Below are 26,581 nucleotides of genomic sequence, written 5' to 3' on the forward strand. Positions count from 1 at the left end.
TGCTCAGCTTTTCTAATCCTTCCAGATCTTCGACAGACCATGATCTGAGATTTTCCGGTGTGGACAGTTAATTTATTTTTGTCAAAATATTCTAGTGCAGAGATTGTTCTTTTGGTTTCGATTAATGATGAAGCGGGGAACACTCCATCATCCGCGAAGAGCAAGGCAACCAGAGTTTTCGATCCTATATTTAGCCCTTGGAGTCCTTTAGATTTGAGAAAATCCGGAAGATCAGCGATGTACAGGAGGAAAAGCGTTGGGCTTAATTTGTCGCCTTGCAGGACACTCTCTGTAACCTCAAACTCCCTAGATAAGTTGCCGTTTATTCTCAGTCGGATTCTGGTTAGGTCGTAAATAGCCTGAATTGTGCGGATTATTTTACCGCTGATTCCGATTTCAAATAATTTTTCCCAAAGCAACTGGTGGGGTACTGAGTTGAAGGCTCTGGTAAAGTCGATAAAGATGTTGTAAATCACGCTGCCTTCTGTCTTGATTTTAGATTGCAACGAGTTTAGTAGGGTGAATATTTGGTCCAGGCAGCTACGACCTCTTCTAAAGCCTGCTTGTTCTTCGGGTAGGAGCTTGAGGTCTTCAATCCATGTGTAGACCCGAGAAAAAATGTTTCTATATAATCATATATGACTATATATGATTATATATGGAATCACATATATAATTATATACAATTATACATAATCATACATGATTATATATAGAATTGTATATAAGATTATATATAATTATATATGAATATATATGGAGCAATATACAGCCATGCAGGATCATATATAGTTCCATATACAATTATATATAAGTATATATAATTATATATAATCATACATGATTATATATGGAATTGTATATGAGGTTATATATAATCATATATAATTATATATGACTATATATGGAGCAATATACAGCCAAGCAAGATTATATAGTTTCACATATAATTATATATAGCCATACATGATTATATATGGAATTGTATATGAGGTCATATATAATCATATATAATTGAATATGACTATATATGGAGCAATATACAGCCAAGCAAGATTATATATAGTTCCATATATAATCATATATAACTATAAATAATCATATATACTATATAGTTATATATGACAATATATGGAGCAATATACAGCCATCCAAGATTATATATAGTCCCATATATAATTATATATAAGTATATATGATTATATATGCTTATATATAATTAACATATATAAAAATTTTTTCTTTGAAAAAAATTTTTTTTTGGTAATCACAAAAAGTGTAAAATAATTTTCATAATTACGTTTAAATAATTCTGAAATACAAAATTTGTTACATTTCCTATAAGATGTTTTGGTCTACTCTGATACTACCTAATAGTAAAATCATTATTTATTTTATTATTTAAATAAGTGTTATATTATAATGAGATTCGGTAAAATAATTAAATTATGAAATATGACTATCCAAATATATTATAAAATCAATTTTTATATTATATTTATGATAAACCCATATGATACATTATATAGATCATAGAATCACTGTCATCTAAGACAGCAGCACAGCAGACAGAAACTTCAAGACGCACGGAGATCACCAAAGTTAAGCAGCATTGAGCAGGGTTAATAGTTGAATAGGTGACCGCTGGTGTTATAAAATATTTTTTCTCGGGGAGTCTTCTTTGGATTAGTGCTGTTAGTAGTTTGAGCAGATTATTTAATAGGGCAATCCCTCTGTAATTGGCTGGTTCATCTTTAGAGCCCTTTTTATGGATGAGTGCGATTGCAGCTGTCGGCCAGTCATGTGGGATTTTCTCTGTTTCCCAGATTTTGTTTATCAGAGCGACTAGATATTTTAACCAAGCAGGGGGTAAATGTTGTAATTATTCGTTGTAATTGCTCGTTCAGAATTCCATCCGGTCCAGGTGATTTGCTTTTCTTGCTTCTGGAGATCTCTTTTTTGACTTCACAATAAGAGAAAGCTGAGGTATGGGTGACGAGGTCTAGGAAGCTGGTGGTGTCTATAGTTCTTGGAGGGAACACTTTCTCGTAGAAATTCTCCTATATAATGGTGGGTATAGGGTTTGGTGATTATGATGGTCTCCGCAGTTTTCTTACTGTTTGCCAGAATTCACTGGGTTTGGAGGAATGTGCAATTATGTCTCTGATAGTACGTCTGTAGGCTGCTATTTTAAGCTTCTTGGTCTTTCTAAAGTTTTTCTTTAGAAAATGGAGAATATCTAGGTTTGGTTGAGAAAACCCTTCTCTACGGCAAAGTTTCTGGTGCTTGGACAGGCTGGAGCTCAGGAGTCTTAGTTCAGTATCTTCCCAGGGTCTGTGTTCGGGTCCCCTGCTTGCTTTGTTGCTTATGGTGACTGATAATCCTGTCGCTGTGGCTGCTTCGTAAATTGCCTCTTTGAGGTTGAGTGCTAGCGCGTCTATACACCATTCATCGGTGGTGGTAACAAGGCGTTGAGAAAAGTGTAGAGCCTCAGAGAAGTGTAAGGCGTAGTTTGGGTCCCATTTGAGCTTCCTTGTAGGGATACAAGCCTCTCTGTTTGATGCTTTGGAGTAGCTATGTTTAGTTGCTAATTCTGCTGTGACAGGGAAGTGGTCTGAGCCATAGGAGTCGTCTTCTGCATGGAATGATCTGATTATTTTGGCTCCCTCGTAATTTGTCCACATTAAGTCGGTGACGCTTGTTCCTCGTGGGCAACAGAATGTTAGTTTACCTTCACAGTCTTTAGGCATTCTTCCTTTTAAAAGAAAGAAACCGTTACTTGACATAAAACTTAGAAGCTGGAGACCACTTTTGGTTGTCACGGGGTCTTGTGACGATCTTGATGTGAAGAGGTTTGTTCCGTTGAGAATTTCGGAGGGAAAGTCTCCGTCCTTGTCACCGAGTCTTGAGTTCAGATCTCCGCCAAGAATTGTGGGAGTTCCTGGATGGTTTTGCTCGCAGGTGTCTAGAATAGTTTGGAGGTTGTCTAGGGTCTTTTCCAGGTTCAAGTTGGGTTTGAAGTAAAGTAGATCCAGAATAATGTTGTGTCGGTGTAGTTTGGTGTTGATGATGATCCAGCAGTTGTTAATATCAATTACGTCGGTTGTAATATCTTCTTTTACAAGCATAAGAAGACTTCCACTCGCTCTTCCTTTATTTTTCTGTTTCTCCGCATTGGACCAGATGCTTTTAAAGCCCTTTGCCTAATATAATTGACTGGATGAGGGTTTGGTCAGTCATGTTTCTGAAATGCCGATGAAGTAGGTTTTCCCCGGGTACTGTAGATTGTTGCAGTTATCATATCCTCTGCAGTTTCAAAACAGGATGTTAGCTAGGTGGTGGTTCTCTCTTCTGGATTCTGTTAGTTTTTTGGAGTGATTGACAATGTTTTTGACTTGTCCTGGTGTGAGTATGGTTTACTCTCCACCCAAGTCTTGGTGATTCGGTCCCAGTTGAGTGTCTTTCCATTCATCATTATTCGATTGGCTCTGACTCTGGGGTTGTTTCCTTTATCTTTCTCTTCTTTGAGTTTTTTCCTGAGTTCGAAGGCTTCCAGACTCTCTAGTGGTGTCAAATCGTTATATATTGTGACATGAGAAAATTTTTTAAAATTTGAAATTCCGAGTTTTAAAATTATTAGGTTGGCTAAGCTGAGGAAGCAGAGATTCGACGCGCCTGTGTCGCCCCAAGCAGCCTCCCGATCAGAATGACAAGCTCGAGGTAAAAATTAGTAAAAGAAAACGCGCCGAATTTAAATTAAAAATTCAAATAAAAAGAATACCGGAATGAGTGTGAACTATTGTTGAATGCATGAGTGAGTGAGACTAGACTATAGCGATCAGACGACCCGCGAATTTCTACGAGCCATCGACGATCAACGTGACATCTGGCCGCGAGGATAGAACGACGAGAAAATTTGAACGGACCAATGACGACGGAGAGCGACCAACAACAAGTATGCGAGGCGCCATCTGAACACGAGGCTGATCACTAATCGAAGTATCGACCAATCATCGATCGCAACGGAATACTGGACGCATCCCGGAATACAACGGCCGGCTAGAAGAAGCTGTGAGCTGATTGGATGCGAGTTTTTGGAACGAACCGAAAAAAAAGGAGAGCATGGGTTGCCGAGGAGGCGGCCATATTAGCGGTTAATTCTGATCTGGACGCCGTGACTGTGGCATCGTGCCGTTCTATTTTGATTACTTTTGCTGTTGAGTTTTTTTTATAAATTTGTCGCTGACGTGAGTACGATTGTGCACATTATTGTGAAATATTTCGCTGAATTGTTTTGGACACTACGACCCCGGACACGCCATCGCCGAGATATCGACGCTCTTCCGTCAGTTTTGCCGCCAACTTCGTCTACTTGGTCAGCATCGCCCGAGACGTCTACGGTAGCTGCAGGGTAAGTCTGGTCGCTGTCTTTATTAGCCCCAGGGTGTCATCACCGCGAATTTCGTCGTGTTAAAATAATTTGTTTATAATTCGAGTTGCACGGAATTAAAGGAATTCCGTGCGGTATTTTTGAAGCTTAGTGACGACACTCTGCGGCACGGTACCGTTGAGTCACGTGTTTGTGTGTGTGGAATTTTTGGTCGGGATTATAAGTACTGTTTACCTACCTCGAGCTTCAAATACCCGACAAAGCGGCTTAGTAAAGTGCTTTGTAAAATAAGTTGACGAATTCGAATACTTCGCATAATTTGTTTTTTTTTCTTGTCATTGTTGAACCATTTGACGATTTGAATTATTTTGGATAATTTTGAGATCTTTATTAGGTTTTTGCGATTGAAATTATTGGTTGAATTTTGCGATTGAAATTATTATATTTTTTTTTAATAAAAAAAAAGAGAAGACTTCGTAGATAAATTTTGCTGTTGCGATTTTTGGATAAAGATTTGCGATTGAGATTTTGTTATTAAATTTGGCAATTGAAATTTTTGATAAAATTTTGCGATTGAAATTTTTAATAAAATTTTGCGATTGGAATAATTATTTCCTTTTAAAAATTTTTTGAATAAATTTGGCGAGTTGAATTAATTATTTGTTTTGAAATTTTGAATAAATGTTGCGAATTGAATTAATTATTTGTTTTGAAATTTTGAATAAATTTTGCGAATTGAATTAAGTATTTGTTTTGACAATTCGAATAAATTCTGCGAATTGAATTAATTATTTGTTTTGAAATTTTGAATAAATTTTGCGAGTTGAATTATTTATTCGTTTCGAAATTTGTTGAAGCATTTTGGCGAACCGACATTTTATTTATTTTGTTTGAAAGAAAGGGCTTTGTAATTTTTATTTTTGGTTACTCGAATTTCTTTCTAGAATTTGGTTTATTTTGAAATGTCGAATCATTGCGTTAGCACTAGTCTTGCGTTAGAATTATTTTTGCGTTAAATAATTTTTGTTATTAATGCGACATTGCCGACAGTATATATTTGTTGTTGAATAAACCGTTGTTGGATTAGAATTGCACGCCTAAATTATTTTTTTTAATTGTTGTTGCTATGATTAACCGATCCTATCGTCCCATTTCGATTTCTTTGTTCGTCGATTGCCGTGATTCGATTTTTGAATCTCTTCAACACCGACCCGCCGCCCACGAAGATCCACCGCCAGATCGACCCGTGGAACATTGAGTTCCTGGCGCCCAACCAAATATACGAACCAGGTAAGCCAATTTTTTTGGGTGACCTGATCCGGCCCTGTCGACGCCAGTGCCGGAAAAGGCATCACAATATAAACATGCGAGAGTTCCCGAGAGCCGTTTTCTTTGTCTTCATGATCTGGGCTTTATACTCCGGTTTGTCGAAGTGGACTACATATCGGTCTTTTGTCCTGCCTATCTGTCTGATATTCTTGCATTCTTGTTTGGGCACACTAAATGTAGTTTCTAGAAAGGTAGAGACGTCCTCGGTGGTGTTTGCGGCTGTAAGACCTTTGATAACGGTTCTGGCGACGAGATTTGCTTTCTTGGTCGTCGATGAGTCTGGAGAGCCTGTCCATTTGTGCTTGGATGCCCTTCTTTTTCCACTCCAGTGTGAGGGGGTCGATTGCATTTTCAACTGTCTCTAATCTGGAATTAAACGGAGTTAACATTCTCTCTAAAGCATTTGTATTGGAACCAGGCTTACCAGATTCGACCGCTTGCAAGCGTTTTCTTAACTCCTCCTGCTCCGTCTTCAGCGTATTTACCTCTTCTGCAGTCGCCGCGAGTTTTCCTTCTAAAGATCTTAGTTGGGTTTGGACTGAGCTTGTCGATTCCACTATATTGGTCTGAATCTGCGTATACTGAGCTTGATTTGTTTTGAACAGTGCGATAAATTGTTCGGCTATCCATTTAAAGGAGTCCTGGTGCGATATTTGATCGAATTCCGGCATATTGGGCGTAGCTGGTACGGACTTCAGTTGTGTGGCGGAGGGGGTATCCCTTTTTTGGTTAGGTGCGCTTGGTTTGTCCGGTGATATTTCTGAAGTTGAGTTGCGGCGCTTTAAGTATTTGGCAGGGTTTAGTTATGAGTCTTGAGTGTATTCCGAAGGTTTCCTCGATCGCTTGTAACCGGACAGGAGTTTATCAATGTCACCCAGAGAGTTGGCTCTTTCTCTTAGCCTTAAATCTGCTAGGGAAGGACGGCCTTTTTTCTTACCCTTCTTTGGATCTGTAACAGTCGGTGAAGTTGGAGTAGTACTAGGAGTCTTCAAGGCGTCAGATTCAAGGTCTTCTTGTTGCGTAGTTAATGTGAGCACTGAAGTACAGTTGGATGTCTCGTGAGTAAACATGACAACCTAACCTTGCATAATAGTCTCGTGTTACATTTGAGCACAGACACGGTGTTCAACTCATTGCGGGAGAGTTTATTTAGCTTAACACTAATTACACAACTTAAATCACTGTATACTAGGTAAATTTGTTTTTATTGCAGCGTAATTGATTGGAAATTAGTAAAAAGGTGCGGTCTGAGAATCACACGTTGTTTACAGTTGGTCTTCGCGCATGCGTCCCATATGATCCTAAATTATTTTTAATCTTTTCGAAAATCATAATATTTTTTCTTTCAAAATTTAGATTAGGTTCTGATGGGGATTTGAAAAACCATAAAAATTTAGTTAAATTATAAACAAATCTTTCCCCCAACGTTCTCTGATTATTTTTTTTTTAATTTAAAAATTTTTGGCGGCCATCTAAAGTGTGAACCGTTATTTTCGACTAAAATTTCCGCCATTTTGTGGGTGGGAAACACCCTTAATGTTAAAAAAAAAATTTTTACTAAACGTAGGGGGGAGGTATTTTATATGAAGAAAATGTGTACAAAGTTTGAAATGAATCGGTCGAGTAGTTTTCAAATGGCAGTGAACACGGACTTTGAAAAAGTAGTTTTGAGAAAAACGCATTTAAAGTTTATGAAGCAAAAAAGTGAAGAAAAAAAATTTTTTTTTAAACTTACACAGAATCATCAATTCCAGCTCTATACAGCACACATCCTTCAGCATTGTCGATGTCTTCAGCCTGTTTTTTTTCAAGTCTTCGTTTTATTCTGGCTTCTTTGCTCTGCTGCACAGCTTGGAACTCGGCCCTATCAATGCGATTGCTGTCCGTAGATGATGCATACTCGTGAGCGCTTGGGCCGACACTGACGTCCATGTCAGACAGAAAAGTTAGAAGAGCACCAGCACCTTCATTGAATGTGCATGCAGCTACATAAGATGCAAATTTAACAATTTGTCTGCTGCCAGATAATTTTTTCGGTGCAATTCTCCAAATCAGCTGGTTCAAACTTTCGTTGGCATTTTGAGTAAAACCTCCAAGACACCTTTCTAGAAGTTCGTCTTTACTCAAATCTTCATAAATCGGTTTGATCGCTTCTATGACATCTTGTGGAAGTGGAGTGTAGTCATAATTGAAATTTTTCACTCCTGTTGTGGCCAAAGCTTTTTGATACGAACACCACGAGTTCTCACCGCTCATGCACTTATGGTGTTGAGGGTAATCGTCTGTTGACTGCTGGTGGTAGAACGTTGCCCAGACTGCATTTTTCATTCCTTCTAAAGAATCACAATTATGTCTGATTGCTGCTCCGTAGTATCGACTCAAATTATCAATGACTTTTCCAGTGAGCTTTCCTTTGCCACCGAGTAATTTACTTTGTCTTGTTTTACCAGCATTTTTTCCGGTTTTTACAACTTTATGTTCAACAGTTTTATTTACTAGATCACGTAGACGTTTACCCATTCTTTTTTGCACGTGACCTACACATTCTTTTTTATGTATAATAAAATTTTCACCATAAGGTTTAGCTTTTACTAAATTGCCGTAAGTTTTACTATCTCCGTCTCCAATATAGTTGCTGATTTTCGCTCCGTATTTTTCTTCTGATCGGCGAAACAGTTCGATGACAGCATTTACTTCCATGTTACCTGATGGTCCGGTGTGATTTGCTTGGCATTTATCTTTTCCAACATGTTCTTCGTACCAATCTTGAAATTCATAAGTATTTAATTGATTTCTCCATAATTTTCAAGCCTGGCAGTGCGAACTACTAACGAAAATATCGATAACTTTTCCAGACCAATATCCAATCAAAGAAGTGACGCCAAAGGAAGAGCTAAAGCCTTGCTTCTGCCACGTGCCGTCACCAGAAACGGTCAAAGTGTCTGACTCCGAATTTGCACGTGTTAGCTGCTTTTCTTCGTCTGCGGCGAAGACAAGAAATTTCTCAGCAGTCGTTTCGATGCTGCAGCAAATAGATTTCATGAGATCCAAATAAGATTGTTTTGATAGAAAACTACTTGCTATGTCCATGAGCCCGCAAAATTTATTGCAGCCTGCTAAACCCAAACCTAATGTACGCATTACAAAGGCAAAACGAGTGTTGATTTCATAGCGATGACCAGTTTTCTCACTCGACGGTATAAAGCGTGGATCACAATTTGTACATTTGACTTGGATTTGGAAGCCAAGTCCTTCTTTTTTACAGCTCTTGAACTCGATTGAACCATCACACTGAGTACATTTTACTAAACTTGCGATGGTTGAAAACACAAGCAAAAAATCTATGATTCTAAAATGTTTTTCAACATCTTCCGGTACACTAGCACTCGTATTTAGTTTTATTTTCTTCGCCGAAGCACTTTTGGTGGTAGCCTCATCTTTTATTTTTTTATTCGGGTTTGATCTTTTTTTTGATCGACACAAATAGGTCCTTCCACTTTGACGGTCTTCTCGCGAAATTTTACTTACTCTCGGCATTTTTGCTCAGAAAATTTTTTGAAAAAATAAAATTACAAGTGCACGGTCGAACGTCTAACCGCTAACTGAAGCTCGTTTCTTTTTTTAAAATAATGTAGTGTATAGTAAACATACAAATATAAAATATATCTACAGTCAACTCTCTGAAAATGTCCGCTGTTGGGGCTGTAGGGGAATATATTTCTAAGAATGGCAGTTCCCCCTCTACCATAACATCGTCGTTAACTTTTTTCGTATTTTTAAACTTAGTCGACAACTCTCCCAAAGTGTCCGCCGCTCGGCTTCGGTCATTTTAATATTTCATTTTAATACTTCGGTCTTCATTGATTAAATTAATATTGAGTTGAAATAATGGGTTTACATGATTCTACATTACTTCTTTTGTAAACTAAAATAAAGTTAGGCTCATTATTTTTATTCTTCAATATGTATAGAAATTAATTTACTTATTAGATAAATTGATCGCTATAAATTGCTACTTTTCATCACACTAACTACATTCTTAATTTTGATTGTTTTAATCATTTAAAATTTAGTTCCAGATACTGAAGATATTTCCAACCCTGATATTTTACATCAAATAGAAAATATTCATGATGAAAATTTTTTTAATGATCTGCGTGAGCACCCTATCTCTCTTTCATCACAAGATAACTGTTCATCACTTTTCTCTGAATCAATCAATGTTCTATATCCTGCAGAATTCTAATTTCGTACTTTTTATGTCTTTTTTAAATCATTAACTTATTTTTTTCTCAGTTTTAGTTTATAAAATGGAATTTTGTATTTTTACTAATAGACTGTACTTATTCTTTATGTGTAAGCATAGAAATAAAATTTCATTTACACTTAATTATCCAAGAAATCTTTTATATTTATACTAATTCATATTATATATGTGTTAATTATTTAAAATATGTATTGATTATTTATAAGGTCTTAAATTTTTCTACTTTTAATTAGTAGTTTGTATGGGGACATTTTGAGAGAGCGTGGTGAGAAAATTTTGGCGGACATTTTCAGAGAGAGCGAAAAAATTCATTTTTGCTTATTGGTGGGGGAAAGATCTAAAAATGAAAATAGGGGAACGGACACTTTGAGAGTGGTCATTTTGAGAGAGTCGACTGTATATGGTTTTAGTTACCTGGCTTTACTGAATGAAATATTTCTAAAACTGGATATGGGATCAGGACAATAGCAATGAATAACCTGTATACCTGCTCGACAGCTGCACTGCAATCCCAACCGCCCGTAGCTGTTAGAGTTAGAGCGTTAAAGGCCCCGAGACTAATTAAATAATAACTTCAAGAATATTGCTTAGATCGGATTAAAATTTTGAGGACATATTCTTGAAATGTTAAACAATAAGATAAAACAAAAAAAAATCGATTTTTCGAAAGTGAAAACCCTTACCCCGCCCTTAAACAACTGTAACTTTTGAATGTGTCGTTCGATTTTCTTTTTTGAAAAAGCTTTCGGTGCAGTTTTTAAAGCACAAAAAGAAAATGTACAAGTTTTTATTGATCGGTTAAAGAAACTGGAAAATATCTTAAAAAAATACCGAAAAAAAAATTTTGTGAATTTCTAAACTATAACTTTTAAATACGTCGTTCAATTTTCATTTTAAAAAAAGCATTCGACGCAGTTTTTAAACAAAAAAATGTATACATGGTTTCATTATGATTTTTTAGTACGCTTTAAGGTTATTTTTAAAAAACATAAAAATTCAAACTTTTTTTTTAATTTCTTCGGAATGGCTTGATGAATTAACTCTTAAATCTAATCAGATCGACGTTTTAATAGACCCTTTCGAATGACGTGTCGTAGAATTCAATCGGTTGATTCGTTTTTGAGAAACCGTACGACAAAAATTTATTGACACACACACACACACGGCCGGACACTTCGGCGGGAATAATCAGAATGGCTTCCTGGGACCTTAAAACGTGGACATCCGGTGAAAACTCGACTTTTAAAAATCGGACCGAAATCAATAACTTCCCATTATTAAAAATTTTCAATTTTCTTAGCGGGAAGTTAAAAATATATATTTATATGAAATATCGTGAATACAGTTGCCAGTTCTCACGCAAATATACGTAGATGTACTTATTTTTATTTTGTTGGTAACTTTTTTTAAAAAACTAAAATGTTGAGTAGCTAACTTCAGGGTGTCGGTTTTTCGTGACGGTGTGCGCGCGCATCATAAAAATTTACCCTCATTATTTTTGCCTAACGCGCCAAAAGAAGTATAACTTAAAAATTAAAATACTATACAACTGCACTCATTGTGTTTTATTATCCAATTTAAACGAATATATTAACCCTTGACAAGCATACTGGATAAAAAGTACCCACCCCAAAATTTTATTTCGTTATAATTCTTTGTATATATTTGTTGGAAGTAACGCCTAACCGTCTTACCCCATGAGTAGTGGGGAGGTCATGTGATGTCATGATCCCTGCTTGAGTTGAGATTAGAGAACTGTACCACCACTTACTTCCGATTAAGTTTTGGTAACGTGCGGATGCACGAATTAATAAATACTCTTAACTATTAATTGTTATTGTTTATTTAAAAGGCCCTACCTAATTCTAACAGGTTATGGGCCTAGCACGCATCCACTGCGCTAAATTAATAAATTAAAACTTTCAAAATTTTAAGCAATAAATAATGATTACGTTTAATAAGAAACTTTGAAGTTCTCAAGAACATAAGTGACTAGCGTGAGGTGAACTGTTTAAGTGAACTGAAGTGAATAATCAAGATTTGAAGTTTTGAACAATTCAAGTTTTGAAAAATTGCAGAAATGTCAGAAGAAGCGTCTTCTGTTGGAAAGTTTGACCATGACAACGGTCAACGTAAGTAATATGAAAGAAAATTTTTTTTATATTTGAGATGTGTCAGAATATTTAAGAGATGAGCATGAATTTTTGAGAAGCGAAAAATACGTACGTAATTTTAAAATTTTAAATTAATAAATTTGGCAGAATTTTTATTTGTTAACTAGGAAGGAATATTGTAATATTCCTTGCCTGTTAAAATGGTCATGTTACATGTTGTATATAGAAGTGTTGAAACCAAGTTTTATTACTTTTGAGAACTATGTAACCTGAAACGTTACACATGGGGCCAAGCGCACATGGTAACAGCATCGAACAATCGTTGGGTTGTTGGATATTTTGAAAAGACTGAGATGCGCCTTTGTTACTCAATGTTTACTTTGAGAAAAATATTGAGAGTGACTTCATACGTTTATACGTTTATGAAGATTAAAACTGGTTTAAATAGAAATTTAAACCAACGTTCAAATATTTAACTTGTATCCAAATAGACGCGGTTTATTTATCAGATTAAATTCTGAAAAGTTAAATTGATTTAACGAAATTTTATACTTATGTATAAAAATAAATTTTAATTGTATAGAGTTACAATTCTTAATCGTGTGCACACAAATAAATAAAAATATTAATAGCTATATATTTATCTGCAGAAATTGGAGACGAGGAATTATTTAAAAAATTCTTGGAAAGATACAGAAAAGTTTTTCAATTTGAGCAAAACCATCCTGGAGAGGAAATATCACTAAGTATTAGTGGTGAGAGAGTGTTATTTCATGTTGAGACGCGTGAGGTACCTTATCAAGCAGGTTGGTTGAAAATCATAAATTTTATGTACATAAAAATATTGAGAATTAATCCAGTTATTTGGATTTTCTCACTTAAGGTCATCTAATTCAAAATTAATTTTTGACAATAATGAACAGTAATTAACTTGTATGTTGTTCGAAATATAAATACAAGGTTTTACTTTGTGATTCATGCTTAGTGATGGATGCTGTGCATTCATTTACTTCTTAAATTACTGAAGTGGTTGTATGTATGATCTTGTGTTCGGATTATATATATTACTGCTTGCTTTAACCTGGCCATACTTGTTGTTCAGTCAACCAGGCTTAAGGCATAACTCCTGGTATAAGAATATTATTAATTAAAAATTAATTCGTTTAACAGATAAAAGCAATATGAACGAGGACGAGTGGAGAGCCGCTATTAAGTGGATTGAGAAACAAGAAGGAGATGGTCCTTGGGTAGTCTCACCAGGAGATGATGACCAAAAATCTGTGTCTCAGGAAGATGAGGAGACATTATTAAGAGATGCGATTGAGAGTGGAGATGAGGCCGAGAGAGAGAGAGATGCGAGAAAAAGAGATGTGACAAGGAAAGTACTCTGTTAAACAAAACAGACTTATCCCAAGGAGGTAAATCTTTACCATCAATTAAATTTATAGAATCAGTTAATCTTAATTATAAAATTAAATCAAAACATTTTTCCGTTTCTAATATAGTTGCAAAAAAATAATGAAATTGAAGCACTACGTGGTACCGCTTCACAAATTGTGGAGAGTAATACTAGTAAAGACGAAGTGTTATCTCTGGTGAGGCAATTTTGCGAATCCTCTACCAATATGATGAAGCAATGCCAGGAATCTCTGTTAGGTGCTCAGGCAGCTGTTGCTAAAATGGAAAAAAATTCAAGTTTTGATTATTGACGAGTTCAATAAACAAAAAGATGTTTTTGTTAAACAAACAAAAACCCTTGAAGACAAAAATAATGAGATCCGTAAGCAAATAAAAGATGTGAATAATGAATGCAGTAAAATGCATGAGCATTATCAAAAACTAGTTGATAGAGATGAGAGCAGATCGAACGGTGGTACTTCAAGTAGTGAACTTGGAGAATTGGAAAATCGTCTCTAAATTAGTACAACAAGAATTAAAAAAATTAAAAGTAGATAGAAGTGTTTATTATAGAAGTTGTTGATTATAAACTTACACCAAATACAAAATTTGAACATTTTTATGATCTTTTTACATCGGAATTAAGAGCACATGAATTACTGTATGTAATTGATCCGACTAGTGCTCCGCGTAGAGATCTTGATACTGATATTATTGAAAAACATAAATTCAAAGTTCGAGATATTTTAATTAATCATTTAGATCATAAGTATCATTCTCAAGTTATTGGAATAAAAGATCCGGTAGAACTTTTAAATACAATTAAAGACCTTAAGAAAACTGAAAGTAACAATTCTTCAAGTACACTCAGAAGACTATTACATAATATGCAATATTATCCAAATAAAGAAAAAGCTTCAGATTTTATTGAAAAATTTGAAGATGTCGTTAAAAATTACGGAAATTTGTCTGGGATTAAGCCACTGTCAGAACTTGAAAGGAAAGACGCATTTTATAGTGCTATTATGACCACCGTTCCTGATGTTCAATCAGTTGAATTCATGACAATGTCTTCAACTGGTCAAGGGCTTAGTTATAAAAAATTAAAACTTTTCATATTACAAGCAGAAGCTAATAAAAATCATGCAACAGCGTCTGAGACCACAGGAACTGTAATGCAAGCTACGTTTTGGTTGCGTAGCATATATTAAAGTACAAAGAAAAACTGGTCCTAAGTTTAAATTCGAAGGGAGACGCGTAATTTTGGTAGGATATACACCTACTGGTTATCAGTTCCTGAAACCAGAAGAAACCAGGGAAGTTTTATGAAAGTAGAGATGCTCGTTTTAATGAAAAACTGGTGTATGGTGATAAGTATGATAAAAATGGTGTGAAAGATTGGCCGGTTGAAAAATTATCAGTTAATAAAGAGAAGTGGTTTGTTGAATTTAATAAAGATGAGTTAGAATTTTTAAAACCGGAGGGAGAGACAAAAAGAAAGAGAGGACGACCAAAGAAACAGCAAAATTGTTTAACAGATGCGAAAATTAATAACGGGAACTCAATTAAAGATAATAGTTTTTCAGAAATAATTGATGTAAACGATAAAATTGATGCTAACTTAGTTTTTGGTGAGAGAATAGATTGTGAGACGAGTGAAACCCAGGATAAAATTTGTCATGCAATGTTAGCGGGTATTCAACAAGATCCAATATCTTTTAAAGATGCTATGGAATCAAAAGAACGGGAATTTTGGCAAAATGCTGTGAGAGATGAGCTTAATTCTATGAATAAAAATAGTGTGTGGACATTAGTTGACCGACCTATTAAAATGAAAAACGGTAAAAGATTAAATATCATAGACTCAAGGTGGGTTTTCAAAAAGAAAATTGAAAATGACAATCAAATTAAATACAAAGCGCGATTAGTGATTCGAGGTTTTAAAGATAATAATAATTATGATCTCAGAGAAACCTATGCCCCTGTATCTCGATTGCTTTTGATTAGATCTGCTTTTGCTATAATTAATAAATATGATTTAGAGACTTGTTATCTTGATGTAAAAACTGCATTTTTAAATGGCATTATAGATGAGGAAATTTATATGGAAATCCCAGAGGGTGTGAAAGTTACACAAGAAATTAGGGAAACTATGGTGTGTAAATTAGAACGAGCTCTGTATGGTTTACGGATTAGTCCTAAAAAATGGAATGAGAGATTTACTGATATGGCATTGAGTGTAGGATTAAAAAATCATGAAATTGAGCCATGTTTATTTATTTGGAGTGAAAATGGAAAAATTCTTATCTTAATACTTTTATCTTAATACTATACGTTGATGATATTATCTTAGCTTCTAACGACAAATCTAAAATGGTTGAGGTAAAATTAAAACTTAAAAAGGAATTTGAGATGAGTGATTTGGGTGAACCAAAAGAATTTCTGGGAATTTCAATACATTGAGATAGACAAAGTCGAGAAATCATTCTTAGTCAGAAAAATTATATAAGTAGAATCTTAGAAAAATTTAATTTTAGTGGTATGAGTCCACAGAGAACGCCTATGGTTACCACTCAGGTAATTAATAGAGAAAGAAAGCTGAGAGAAGAAAATATAAATGATGATGTGTTAATTACTACTGAAACAATTAAAAATGTTCCTTACAGAGAAGCGATTGGTAGTTTGCTATATTTGGCCGGGGCAACTCGACCAGATATATCCTATGCGGTTAATGTATTAAGTAGACATCAAATTAATCCAACTGAAAGCGATTGGCGTATGGTTGAAAGAGTGTTCAGATATCTGAAAGGAACTAGTAGAGGAGACCGTGGGAGATCGACCTTCACCGATCTGATAACCAGATGAGACATATTTTTTATCGAATATAATTTATAAACAAATATGCCTATAATTACTTGCCTATCTGAAAGTGCTCATGGCTATTTTTAATTAAATTAACTTTAATCGATTTTTTTTCATCACTTTCATTCTTTTGATAACCAAATGAATTTTATTTCACTGTTAGTTTTTAACACACAGAATATGCCTCAGTAGGCTTGCCTACTCATTTTTGTGTATAGCTACCTGGCAAGCCAATGTGAACAGGTAAGTCAATATAGGTGACTCCATCATTCTGCTAACTTATCGAAAGTTATATCAAATTTTAGATTATTTTATTACAAAATCAGTCATATAGACTTGCCTGCAAAAAATCATACTTAAAGCACTATTGCCTAGCTAAAAACTTTTAGAGTTTTAGCCATCTGATAGGTGCGAGAGAGAAAGTAGAGCGTCCGAAGTCTATTTGGTTGAACAGGACACAACATAGCAGCTGCAAGCTACCTGACCGTTGAATGTATCCGAGTGCGCATGCTCGTGTACATGTGAGTGACAGAGACAGCATTTATTTACACTTGTCATTAATTTTGAACTCCAATTTATTATAACTAATTTCGATCACAATTTTTATATTATTTCACACTATACGTACTTACAGCTATGCAAAACTCAAAAATAAATAAGTTAATATATTAATATTTTATTATATTAATATATTAATAAATAAATAAAAAAAAACTAATTTTAAAATTAATTTTTTTTCAAAAATTCCGAAAAAATCCTTCCAAGGGTCCTTGGAGGCTGCCGATTTTTTAGAGCACTCCTAGTACCCCTCCACATAATACAAAAAATCATTAGGCCGCTAACACCCCCGGAACTACCCTTCCAGCCACCCTGAAGACTTAGAGATTTTTTATTAAAATTTCAAAAAAAATCCTTCGAAGGGTCCTTGGAGGCTACCGATTTTTTAGAGTACTCCTTGTACCCCTCTACAAAATATAAAAAATCATCAGGCCGCTAACACCCCCGGAACTACCCTTCCAGCCACCCTAAAGACTCATAAATTGAAAAAAATGTAGAAAAATCCTTTCAAGGGTCCTTGGAGGCTGCCGCTTTTTTAGAGCACTCCTAGTACCCCCCCACAATATATAAAAAATAATCAGGCTGCTCTAAAAAATCGGCAGCCTCCAAGGACCCTTGCAAGGCTTTTTTCTACATTTTTTCAATTCATAAGTCTTTAGGGGTGGCTGGAAGGGTAGTTCTCGGGGTATTCGCGACCAGATTAATTTTTATATATTGTGGGGGGATACTAGGAGTACTCTAAAAAATCGGCAGCCTCCAAGGACCCTTGAAAGGATTTTTTCTACATTTTTTTTCAATTTATGGGTCTTTAGGATGGCTGGAAGGGTAGTTCCGGAGGTGTTAGCGGCCTAATGATTTTTTGTATTATGTAGGGGGGTACTAGAAGTGCTCTAAAAAATCGGCAGCCTCCAAGGACCCTCGCAAGGATTTTTTTAGAAGTTTTGAAAAAAATTCTGAAGTCTTCGGGGTGGCTGTGAGGGTAGTTTTGCTTTTTAGAGGGGTCAATATATCATTTTTAGGGCTATTTGTATTTTTTTGGAGCCGAAAAACTATTTTCAGTTTCAAAAGCAAAAAAAATTTTTTTTTTATTTTCGTTCATAAAAAAACGATCGGATCTTCAGGTACATGTTAGAACCATTTATTACAAAGTATAAAAAATACATAAAAAAATGAAATTCAAATATTTATTTAGCACGTGTTGTCACTAATAAATGATTTTTGACTATACACGAGCATGCGCACTCGGATCCATTCAACGGTCAGGTAGCTTGCAGCTGCTATGTTGTGTCCTGTTCTACCACATAGACTTCGGACGCTCTACTTTCTCTCTCGCACCTATCAGATGGCTAAAACTCTAAAAGTTTTTAGCTAGGCAATAGTGCTTTAAGTATGATTTTTTGCAGGCAAGTCTATATGACTGATTTTGTAATAAAATAATCTAAAATTTGATATAACTTTCGATAAGTTAGCAGAACGATGGAGTCACCTATATTGACTTACCTGTTCACATTGGCTTGCCAGGTAGCTATACACAAAAATGAGTAGGCAAGCCTACTGAGGCATATTCTGTGTGTTAAAAACTAACAATGAAATAAAATTCATTTGGTTATCAAAAGAATGAAAGTGATGAAAAAAAATCGATTAAAGTTAATTTAATTAAAAATAGCCATGAGCACTTTCAGATAGGCAAGTAATTATAGGCATATTTGTTTATAAATTATATTTGATAAAAAAGATGTCTCATCTGGTTATCAGATCGGTGAAGGTCGATCTCCCACCGGCTCTTAGACTAAACCAGAACCTTAGGATTAAGGTACACTGGTGAGCGAAATGATATACAAGCATACTCTGAATCGAGCTTAGCAGATTGTAAAGGATCTCAAACAACTTGTGGGTATGTCATAAAATTGTTTGGTGATACAATCACTTGGTGGACTTATAAACAACCATATGTAGCACTGTCTACGTGTCAAGCAGAGTATGTAGCAATGAGTGAAGCGTGTCAGGAATTGATAGCTATAAGTAATTCACTTAAGTTAATTTTGGACAGAATATTTTATCCCATAAAATTGTGGTGTGACAATAAAGCTGTCGCGTCGTGTGCGAAAACTAGTGGGGGTAATAAATTAAGACATATGACAGAGATACGAGAACATTATGTAAAAGAATGTGTAGCGCGAAATTTTGTTGATGTTGAATGGATCCCGTCAAAGAATCAGATTGCTGATATATTCACAAAACCTCTTGCGTTTGACCTATATAAATACTTGACTGATAAATTAATGAATGCTAAAATAGATCAATGTTAAATTATTAACTATTCTGTTTCAGGAAAATAAACTCAAAGACTCACCGGATTGCCATTGTATTATTCCGCCTTGGTAATATTAATTGAATAATTATTATCATTATTAGTAGCCATAGATATGTAACTTTTATATATTAAGAAAATCTATGTATTATATATGAATCATTGTAAAATGGTGAAAGACGGCTAGACGGGAGGGAGTGTTGGAAGTAACGCCTAACCGTCTTACCCCATGAGTAGGTCCCATGGGGAGGTCATGTGATGTCATGATCCCTGCTTGAGTTGAGATTAGAGAACTGTACCACCACTTACTTCCGATTAAGTTTTGGTAACGTGCGGATGCACATATTAATAAATACTCTTAACTATTAATTGTTATTGTTTATTTAAAAGGCCCTACCTAATTCTAACAATATTTAAACTTCGATTGTATTTTTATCTATTTTAATTGGCACTAATTAATTTAATATTATATCTATTTTATAGAGAATTTTTTGAGCTTTGATTTAAAAAAAAAAATTCTCTAACTTCATTAGGTACTTTTCACCCTCAATGCCTAAAGAGGTATACGATTTAGATGTGTGCTTGTCAGGGGTTAATTTAATTTTGTTCATTTAGACTTCACATTTTCAAACGTATTAATTATTATTATATCAACTTACCGTCAACCCATCGCCAAGTTCTTGCCGTTATTGAAGGTTCTTTTTGTGCACCAATCCATACAAGTTGTGTTTTTAATTTGTCTTTTCTTTTTTCCAAATTATTCAGAATAAAAGTTGATGATACACCCTAATAAATATAACAAAACAAAAAAATTAAATTATTAGTTAAGATATATCAATAAATAATAGCTCATAGTAACAATAATAATGCAACTAAATAGTTAATAATTACTTTAAAACCATGGACTAGATCTCCACTGCGTGATTTGCAATAATTTCTTGCATCGTGAAAAGAACCACCTTTTGTTACTATAAATTCGTAACAAGTTGAATCAAATGCTGCAATGTCAGCGTCTGCCGGAGTACCAGCATGTGCACATCTGTCAATGGAGAATTCTGTTGGAGCATATGGTAAGTGGTGTTAAATAAAGGCCTTTTCAATGTACTTCCATTACTGTTTCTCTTAATTTAAATGGTATAAACGTTTATATTGATATTATTCAGGAATAATTAGACTCACCATTTGTTGCAAAAACTTCAACTTCGCAGAGACTTAAACTTCCTTCCACACCGACTAGTTGAAGAAAAACGTATTGACCTACAAGTGCTCTTGCACATATAAATGTTTTTGTAATGCCTTCCTCTAAAAAAATGGATTTATTTGTGAAAGCGCTCTTTAAATTATAGACTAAAATCTAATGATATGTAAAAATAAAATTCCTGTTTAAAATTAAAATAAACTCTAATGCATTTTTTTTTCTATTAAGATGATAAAATCAATTCATATGAAATTATCTATAACACGGTATGCAAATCACTGTAGTCCTGTAAGCTAATACGAGTATAATAATAGTAATAAGAATCCTTGTAATTTTTCGCTGCGATTTGATTACAACATTTGAATAATCAAGTAGAGAAATTCGATGCATTATCTTAAGTATCATATGGGACACTTTGATTAATAACACTAGCAGATAATTTTTTAATTTGTAAGTTAAATTTCATGATATTTATCAAAATTTTATTAATTATCAAAACAAAAAGCTAAATATGATGACAAAATAAATTTTCCTTTTACGGAAATGGAGAAAGTGAGCACCATCTCCTAAAAAATCTTGTCTTCAGTTAATTGAAGAAACTATTCTTTATTAAATGTCATTCAAGCTAGATGAAATTCAATGCTTAATTAGATCAATAAATATTCAAAATAAGAAAAAATATATTTGGAAATATATAGACAAATATATAAAATATTTAGATGCATTATTGCCGAAAATGCATGTAAATAATTTATTATGTTTGCCTATATATATTCTCGGATATGATTTTATCTATGTTGGATATATCCTTTCATACATAAAAAAAACTTCGAAATTTTCCAAGAATCAGAAAAAAGTTAACGGCTTATTCAAACAATTAAATATATGTTTGGATTTACATGTATTCATTTTTTTTTGTATTTGCAATTACGCAGTAAATATCCATGACTATATTTTTTTCTGCATAGAACTAAAAAAATTATAATTTAATTGGCAATCTAATAAATCTCCATCATCTTAAAATTTTTCTGAAGAAATAGGTCAATTCTACTCTGATTAACTCGGCAGTGCAAATAATAGTTATTACTGTTAATTATAAATTTACCTTTCAATACTTGATTTCTAGAGAAACTATAAACTATAATATAAACACTAAAGTCCTTACAATGTAATCAGCTGTACTAAATAATAAGTAAGTATTAAATATGCATTCTTACTATTACCTAGAAACCACTTTTATTTACAATATTTATAAAGCAATAAAAATAAAATTACCGATAGTTCCAGGAAACCAGGCACATAATGGATTTCTTTGTAGTTCAACGCTGCTATTACCAACTCTTATTTCAATATCTTGGAGAGGTTGATGACCACAGCAGCCTCTAGTCGTCACTCTAACGACTTTTACAGAATAAGCTTTTAATAAATCAACTTTCCACCATGGACTAGGTTCATTTTGAGTTTCTGTGCATCGTTTTCCATCATGCTCAGTTCCTGTGTCTCCGTCATTACCGTGGCTAGCATCACCACCTCGTACAGTTGTTGATTGATTAGCGGGCTTACGAAATCCAACGTTTGTGCCTGTTAAACAAAAATGATACTTATTAGTAACAATTTAAAAACATCATTTAACTTTCTATTTTATTGTCATACTAAATATATATGTCATAGTTAAAAACGGAAGTGAACATTACCACAAAATGGTAATTCGCCTTGCCATCTTCCCCGACTACTGCACGTCGTGGTAGGTTGTCTGCAAAGAAAGAAAGTTTTTTTAAATTATAAGTGGTTCTTGAATGATAGGATTTATAATATAGGGTAAAAAATATTATACATATAGTAATGAGAAATCAATTTAAGCAGTGAATAGATAACTAAGAATGTTACTTAATTTGATTCCGGTGAAAGTATGTGACTTTAATAACTATTTATTCATTAGTATACTTCATGCATTATGGATGTCAACTTGTGAATTATATGATGATAAAAATAATGTATTATATACAATTAAAACTTTTCTTAAAACAAACACGAACATTTGTACGATCATTTTTTCTATTGCTTAAATTATTGAATACGAAAAATATGTTCGATGCATCTACCGAAAGATTTATTGTAAATTTGTTTCTGAAAAATTGAAATAATTTTTACTGCGTACATACTTTTTAAATTTCCGAACATTCGAGATTAATTTTGCCTTTAATTCGGTATACTTGACTCAAAATTTTACTGCTTCTCAATTAAAAAAAAGTTACTTTTGGATTAAATAAAAAAATTCCCGCATGAAGGATCAGAAAATTCTTAAGTTAACTTTTTTTAGTTTTCGTCTAAAATATTTAATCTTGATTCAAGTGATTTTTATGTTTTGAGTCAAATATTCTATCAATTTAGAGCAAGAGATATAATTTAAAATTAAGATAAAAATATGTTTTTCCGTAAGAATCTTGTGTACTTAGTTAAAAAACAAGGACCACTTTGACTCTAGAAATTAATATCTTCTTTCAAGATTATATTGACTTATTTCAAACTTGACGCATATCTTGAGTTGAAACATTGTTCACTCGTCCCAAAAAAATATTATCTGCGTGAAAGAATGAGAATTAAAGAAAAATTCCAATCATGTTGGGAATTGAACCTACCATTCTTGGATCCTAAGTCTAGCGTCAGGGTCACAATAAAAAGTCTTTGCCTTGTATTGAAAATACTCAAACGCAACTACGCATTTTAAAAGTAACTACCTATACTTTCTAGAAGAGATATTTTGGACTAGAAACTTATAGTAGTTTATCAATAATAAACACTAACAAACTTAGAACCATAAGAAATCAAAAAATTTATCTTACATGAAAAAACTTTGAAATTAAAATTAAGGACTCAAATTATCAGGCAATTTTTTTTCAGCATAAATAATAATATTTTGCTGTAGGAGCGAATCTTGTACGAACAATATTTTGCGGTGTATGTGTGTGTGTGTGTGTGTGTGTGTGTGTGTGTGTGTGTGTGTGTGTGTGTGTGTGTGTGTGTGTGTGTATAAAAACCTCTCATAACCTTTGAACGGCTTGACCGACTTCATCGCGATTTGCACCATTCGAAAGGGCTTGACTAAACTTAGATTTTGAATACAATTTGGATCAATTCGGACTGGTAGATTTTGAGAAATCTTGAAAAAACTACAAAAAAAATTAGGAAAACGGTTGACCCTAAAGGCCATCCCTGCAACTTCCCGCTGATTCCGTTAATACCTGGGCGCTTAAAATTGCACCTACGAAGTTTTTGAGCTCTCCAAGCTCAAAAAGGTACCTTTTCTATGCGTTTGAGCTCTTTGAGCTCAAAAGTCTGATAAAAGTTTCATAGAACACTATTTTTTGAATTTTCAAACCGCAATAACTTTTGAATGAATGAACCGATTTTTACGCACTTGACGGCATTCTACGCAGTTTTTTAATCCTCATAAAGAATTTTTAAGTTTCAATTGGTCAAACTATAAATTTCGGAGTAATTCCGAAAAAACACTTTTTTGGGTTTTCTTTCCTGCACGATATCTCTCAAACGAATCAACCGATTTTGAGGGGATTAGCGGCAATCAACGTGGTTTTTCAAGGTTGAGAGCTGATTAGTTCTTGGAGTTGATCGATAAAGCCATTTGAAAGTTATTACAAAAAAACCACTTTTAAAAAAACTTTTTTTTACAGTTTTTTTTAGATTTTTCGAAATCCATCGGTCCGAATCAGTCCAAATTGTATTCAAAACCTGTTTGGCCAAGCCCTTTCGAATGGCACTAACCGCGATGAAATCGGTTTAAACGTTCAAAAGTTATAAGAGGTTTACATACTTACACACACACACACACACACACACACACACACACACACACACACACACGACAGCGCGTTTTCAACTATCTGTTGACACAGGACGAACTGAATGATATTCCACCTGTCACGAAAGAAGAACTGATGGAAGCTTGTAACCGCGTCGGGAATAATAAAGCACCGGGATTGGACGGAATCCCTAATATTGCCTTGAAAACATCTATTAAAGCAGCGCCAGCGTTATTCCTCGACGTCTACAACATCTGCTTGAAGGAAGGGATTTTTCCTCGGAAGTGGAAACAACAACGGCTGGTACTACTTCCTAAAGGGAAAAAGCCACCGGAAGAACCGTCATCTTATCGTCCACTCTGCATGCTGGATACAGCCGGTAAGATACTAGAACGTATAATCCACCAAAGGATAGAAGCAGTTGTCGATCCACTCTTGGCAGACAATCAGTACGGATTTCGGAAAGGACGATCAACCCTGGACGCGATCAACCTGGTTGTCGGTATAGCCAAAGACGCAATCACCGGTACCAGATGGAAGGGGGGAACGAAGAAATATTGCCTGGTGGCAACTTTAGACATAAAAAATGCCTTTAACTCCGCCAACTGGGATTGCATCATGCAAGCCCTTCAAGAGATGAACGTATCAGGATACCTACGAAGGATAGTCGCTAGCTACTTCACAGATAGAGTCCTGAGATATGACACGAAGAATGGTCCAAAGGAGTATGATGTTACTGGAGACGTACCGCAGGGTTCTGTTCTCGGTCCACTTCTCTGGAATGTCATGTACAACGGATTGCTGAGACTGAAACTACCAAGAAACGTCAAACTGGTAGCGTACGCGGACGACGTAGCCGTAGTAATAGTCGCCAAGCATCTTGATGAGATAAAACATATGTTCGCTATCACCTTTGAGCGAATTAACCAGTGGATGGACACAGTAAATTTACAACTGGCTAAACAGAAGACCGAGGCTGTACTTATCACTAGCAGAAAAGTGGTGGAAACGATCAATCTAAACGTCGGAGACCAAGAAATCACATCCCAACCATTCATTCGATATCTGGGAGTGATGCTCGATGCCCGACTTAACTTTAAACAACAAGTTGAACACGTGACCACCAAAGCATCAGCAGTAGTAGCCAACCTAGTACGATTGATGCCCAACATCGGTGGCCCGAAGCAGACAAGGAGGTCATTGCTATCATCAGTAGTTACATCGGTCCTCACATATGGTATATCCATTTGGGCCGACGCACTTGAGATCCAAGAATCATGGAGGAAAGCATGTCCAGTTTACCGACTGAGCGCGCTAAGAGTAGCCAGCGCCTTTCGAACAATATCAGAGGAAGCAGTGTGTGTCATTTCCGGAACTTTGCCGCTCAGAGTCCTAGCTGAGGAAAGACGTAACCTTTACCAACGAAAGAGGACAACCGCACAAAGTGCCGAGGAACTCAGAGCTAAAGAACGGCAGAACAGCATCGCGCGATGGCAATCGTAGTGGGACGCCGCGACAACAGGGAGATGAACACACCGTCTCATACCAAGGATTGACGTTTGGCTTAACCGGAATCACGGTGAGGCCAACTACTATCTGACCCAGATGTTGTCAGGACACGGCTGTTTCCGGGAGTACCTTTATCGCTTTAAGCACGATGATTGCCCAGAGTGTCCGTCTTGCCCAAGAGTTGCTGAAAATGCGGAGCACGTTTTCTTTGAGTGCCCTCGTTTTAACCCACAGCGTGATGAGTTAGAGAAGATCCTGAACAAGAAAATCACACCAGAGTCAATAGTAGAAGAAATGCTGTCATCCGAAGCTGCCTGGAACGCCACAAGCACGTTTACCACCGAAGTGCTTACAGAGCTGCGTTCCATTGAAAGAAAAAGGGCAAATGACAGAAACTAGAAGGAAGGAAAAATAACACCTTAGCCACCAGAAGGAATAGCAGTAGCTAGATCCTCCCCTCACGAAGTAATGCCTGACGGCGGTTTCCATGAGGGATTAGAGGAAAGAAGAAAAGGGGTTTAGGGTTTAGTGGGTAGGGGCGTTAGCGTCGAGTTTTAGTATGACGCTGCGTCGAGTCGCCACATATCCAGGCCGAACAGCTATGCCTGGAATCCGTAAGAAGGATTCCCCCCCCCCTAAGATAAAAAACACACACACACACACACACACACACACACACACACACACATGTATAATGGCCTGCTGAGACTGCCTCTTCCAAGAAGTGTCAAGCTTGTTGCATATGCAGATGATGTAGCTGTCGTAATCGTTGCTAAACACCTAGATGAGATAAACCACATGTTCGGTATCACCTTTGAGAAAGT

General features: G+C 35.2%; 2 protein-coding genes and 1 long non-coding RNA gene across 6 annotated transcripts in view; 1 reads left to right on the plus strand and 2 right to left on the minus strand.

Annotated features, from left to right (window-relative positions):
- LOC123267757 (CUB and sushi domain-containing protein 1) overlaps positions 1 to 26,581 on the minus strand; it is a 102,234-nt gene that overhangs the window by 38,082 nt on the left and 37,571 nt on the right. For all 4 annotated transcript variants that reach the window (XM_044732590.1, XM_044732591.1, XM_044732592.1 and 1 more), the window contains exons 3-7: positions 22,122 to 22,180; positions 21,703 to 22,008; positions 20,409 to 20,531; positions 20,121 to 20,284; positions 19,889 to 20,015 (exon numbers count right to left, since the gene is read on the minus strand). In XM_044732590.1, coding sequence (XP_044588525.1) covers positions 19,889 to 20,015; positions 20,121 to 20,284; positions 20,409 to 20,531; positions 21,703 to 22,008; positions 22,122 to 22,180 — 779 coding nt within the window. The remainder of the gene's footprint in view (positions 1 to 19,888; positions 20,016 to 20,120; positions 20,285 to 20,408; positions 20,532 to 21,702; positions 22,009 to 22,121; positions 22,181 to 26,581) is intronic.
- LOC123267772 lies at positions 7,530 to 8,452 on the minus strand. The gene is made up of 2 exons (XM_044732614.1): positions 7,710 to 8,452; positions 7,530 to 7,659 (listed from the first exon to the last, which is right to left on the minus strand). The coding sequence occupies exons 1-2, from the start codon at positions 8,417 to 8,419 to the stop codon at positions 7,653 to 7,655; spliced, it is 717 nt and encodes a 238-aa protein (XP_044588549.1). The 5' UTR covers positions 8,420 to 8,452; the 3' UTR covers positions 7,530 to 7,652.
- LOC123267787 lies at positions 12,823 to 13,461 on the plus strand. Its single transcript, XR_006510127.1, has 2 exons — positions 12,823 to 12,906; positions 13,271 to 13,461. It is a non-coding gene; the product is annotated as an uncharacterized LOC123267787 (long non-coding RNA).

Source organism: Cotesia glomerata, linkage group LG6, assembly GCF_020080835.1.
Source record: "Cotesia glomerata isolate CgM1 linkage group LG6, MPM_Cglom_v2.3, whole genome shotgun sequence".
In the NCBI taxonomy this organism is placed as follows: Eukaryota; Metazoa; Arthropoda; class Insecta; order Hymenoptera; family Braconidae; genus Cotesia; species Cotesia glomerata.

Coding starts and splice junctions, on each gene's coding strand:
- LOC123267772 (XM_044732614.1), bottom strand. CDS start 8,419: ATGGAAGTAAATGCTGTCATCGAACTGTTTCGCCGATCAGAAGAAAAA.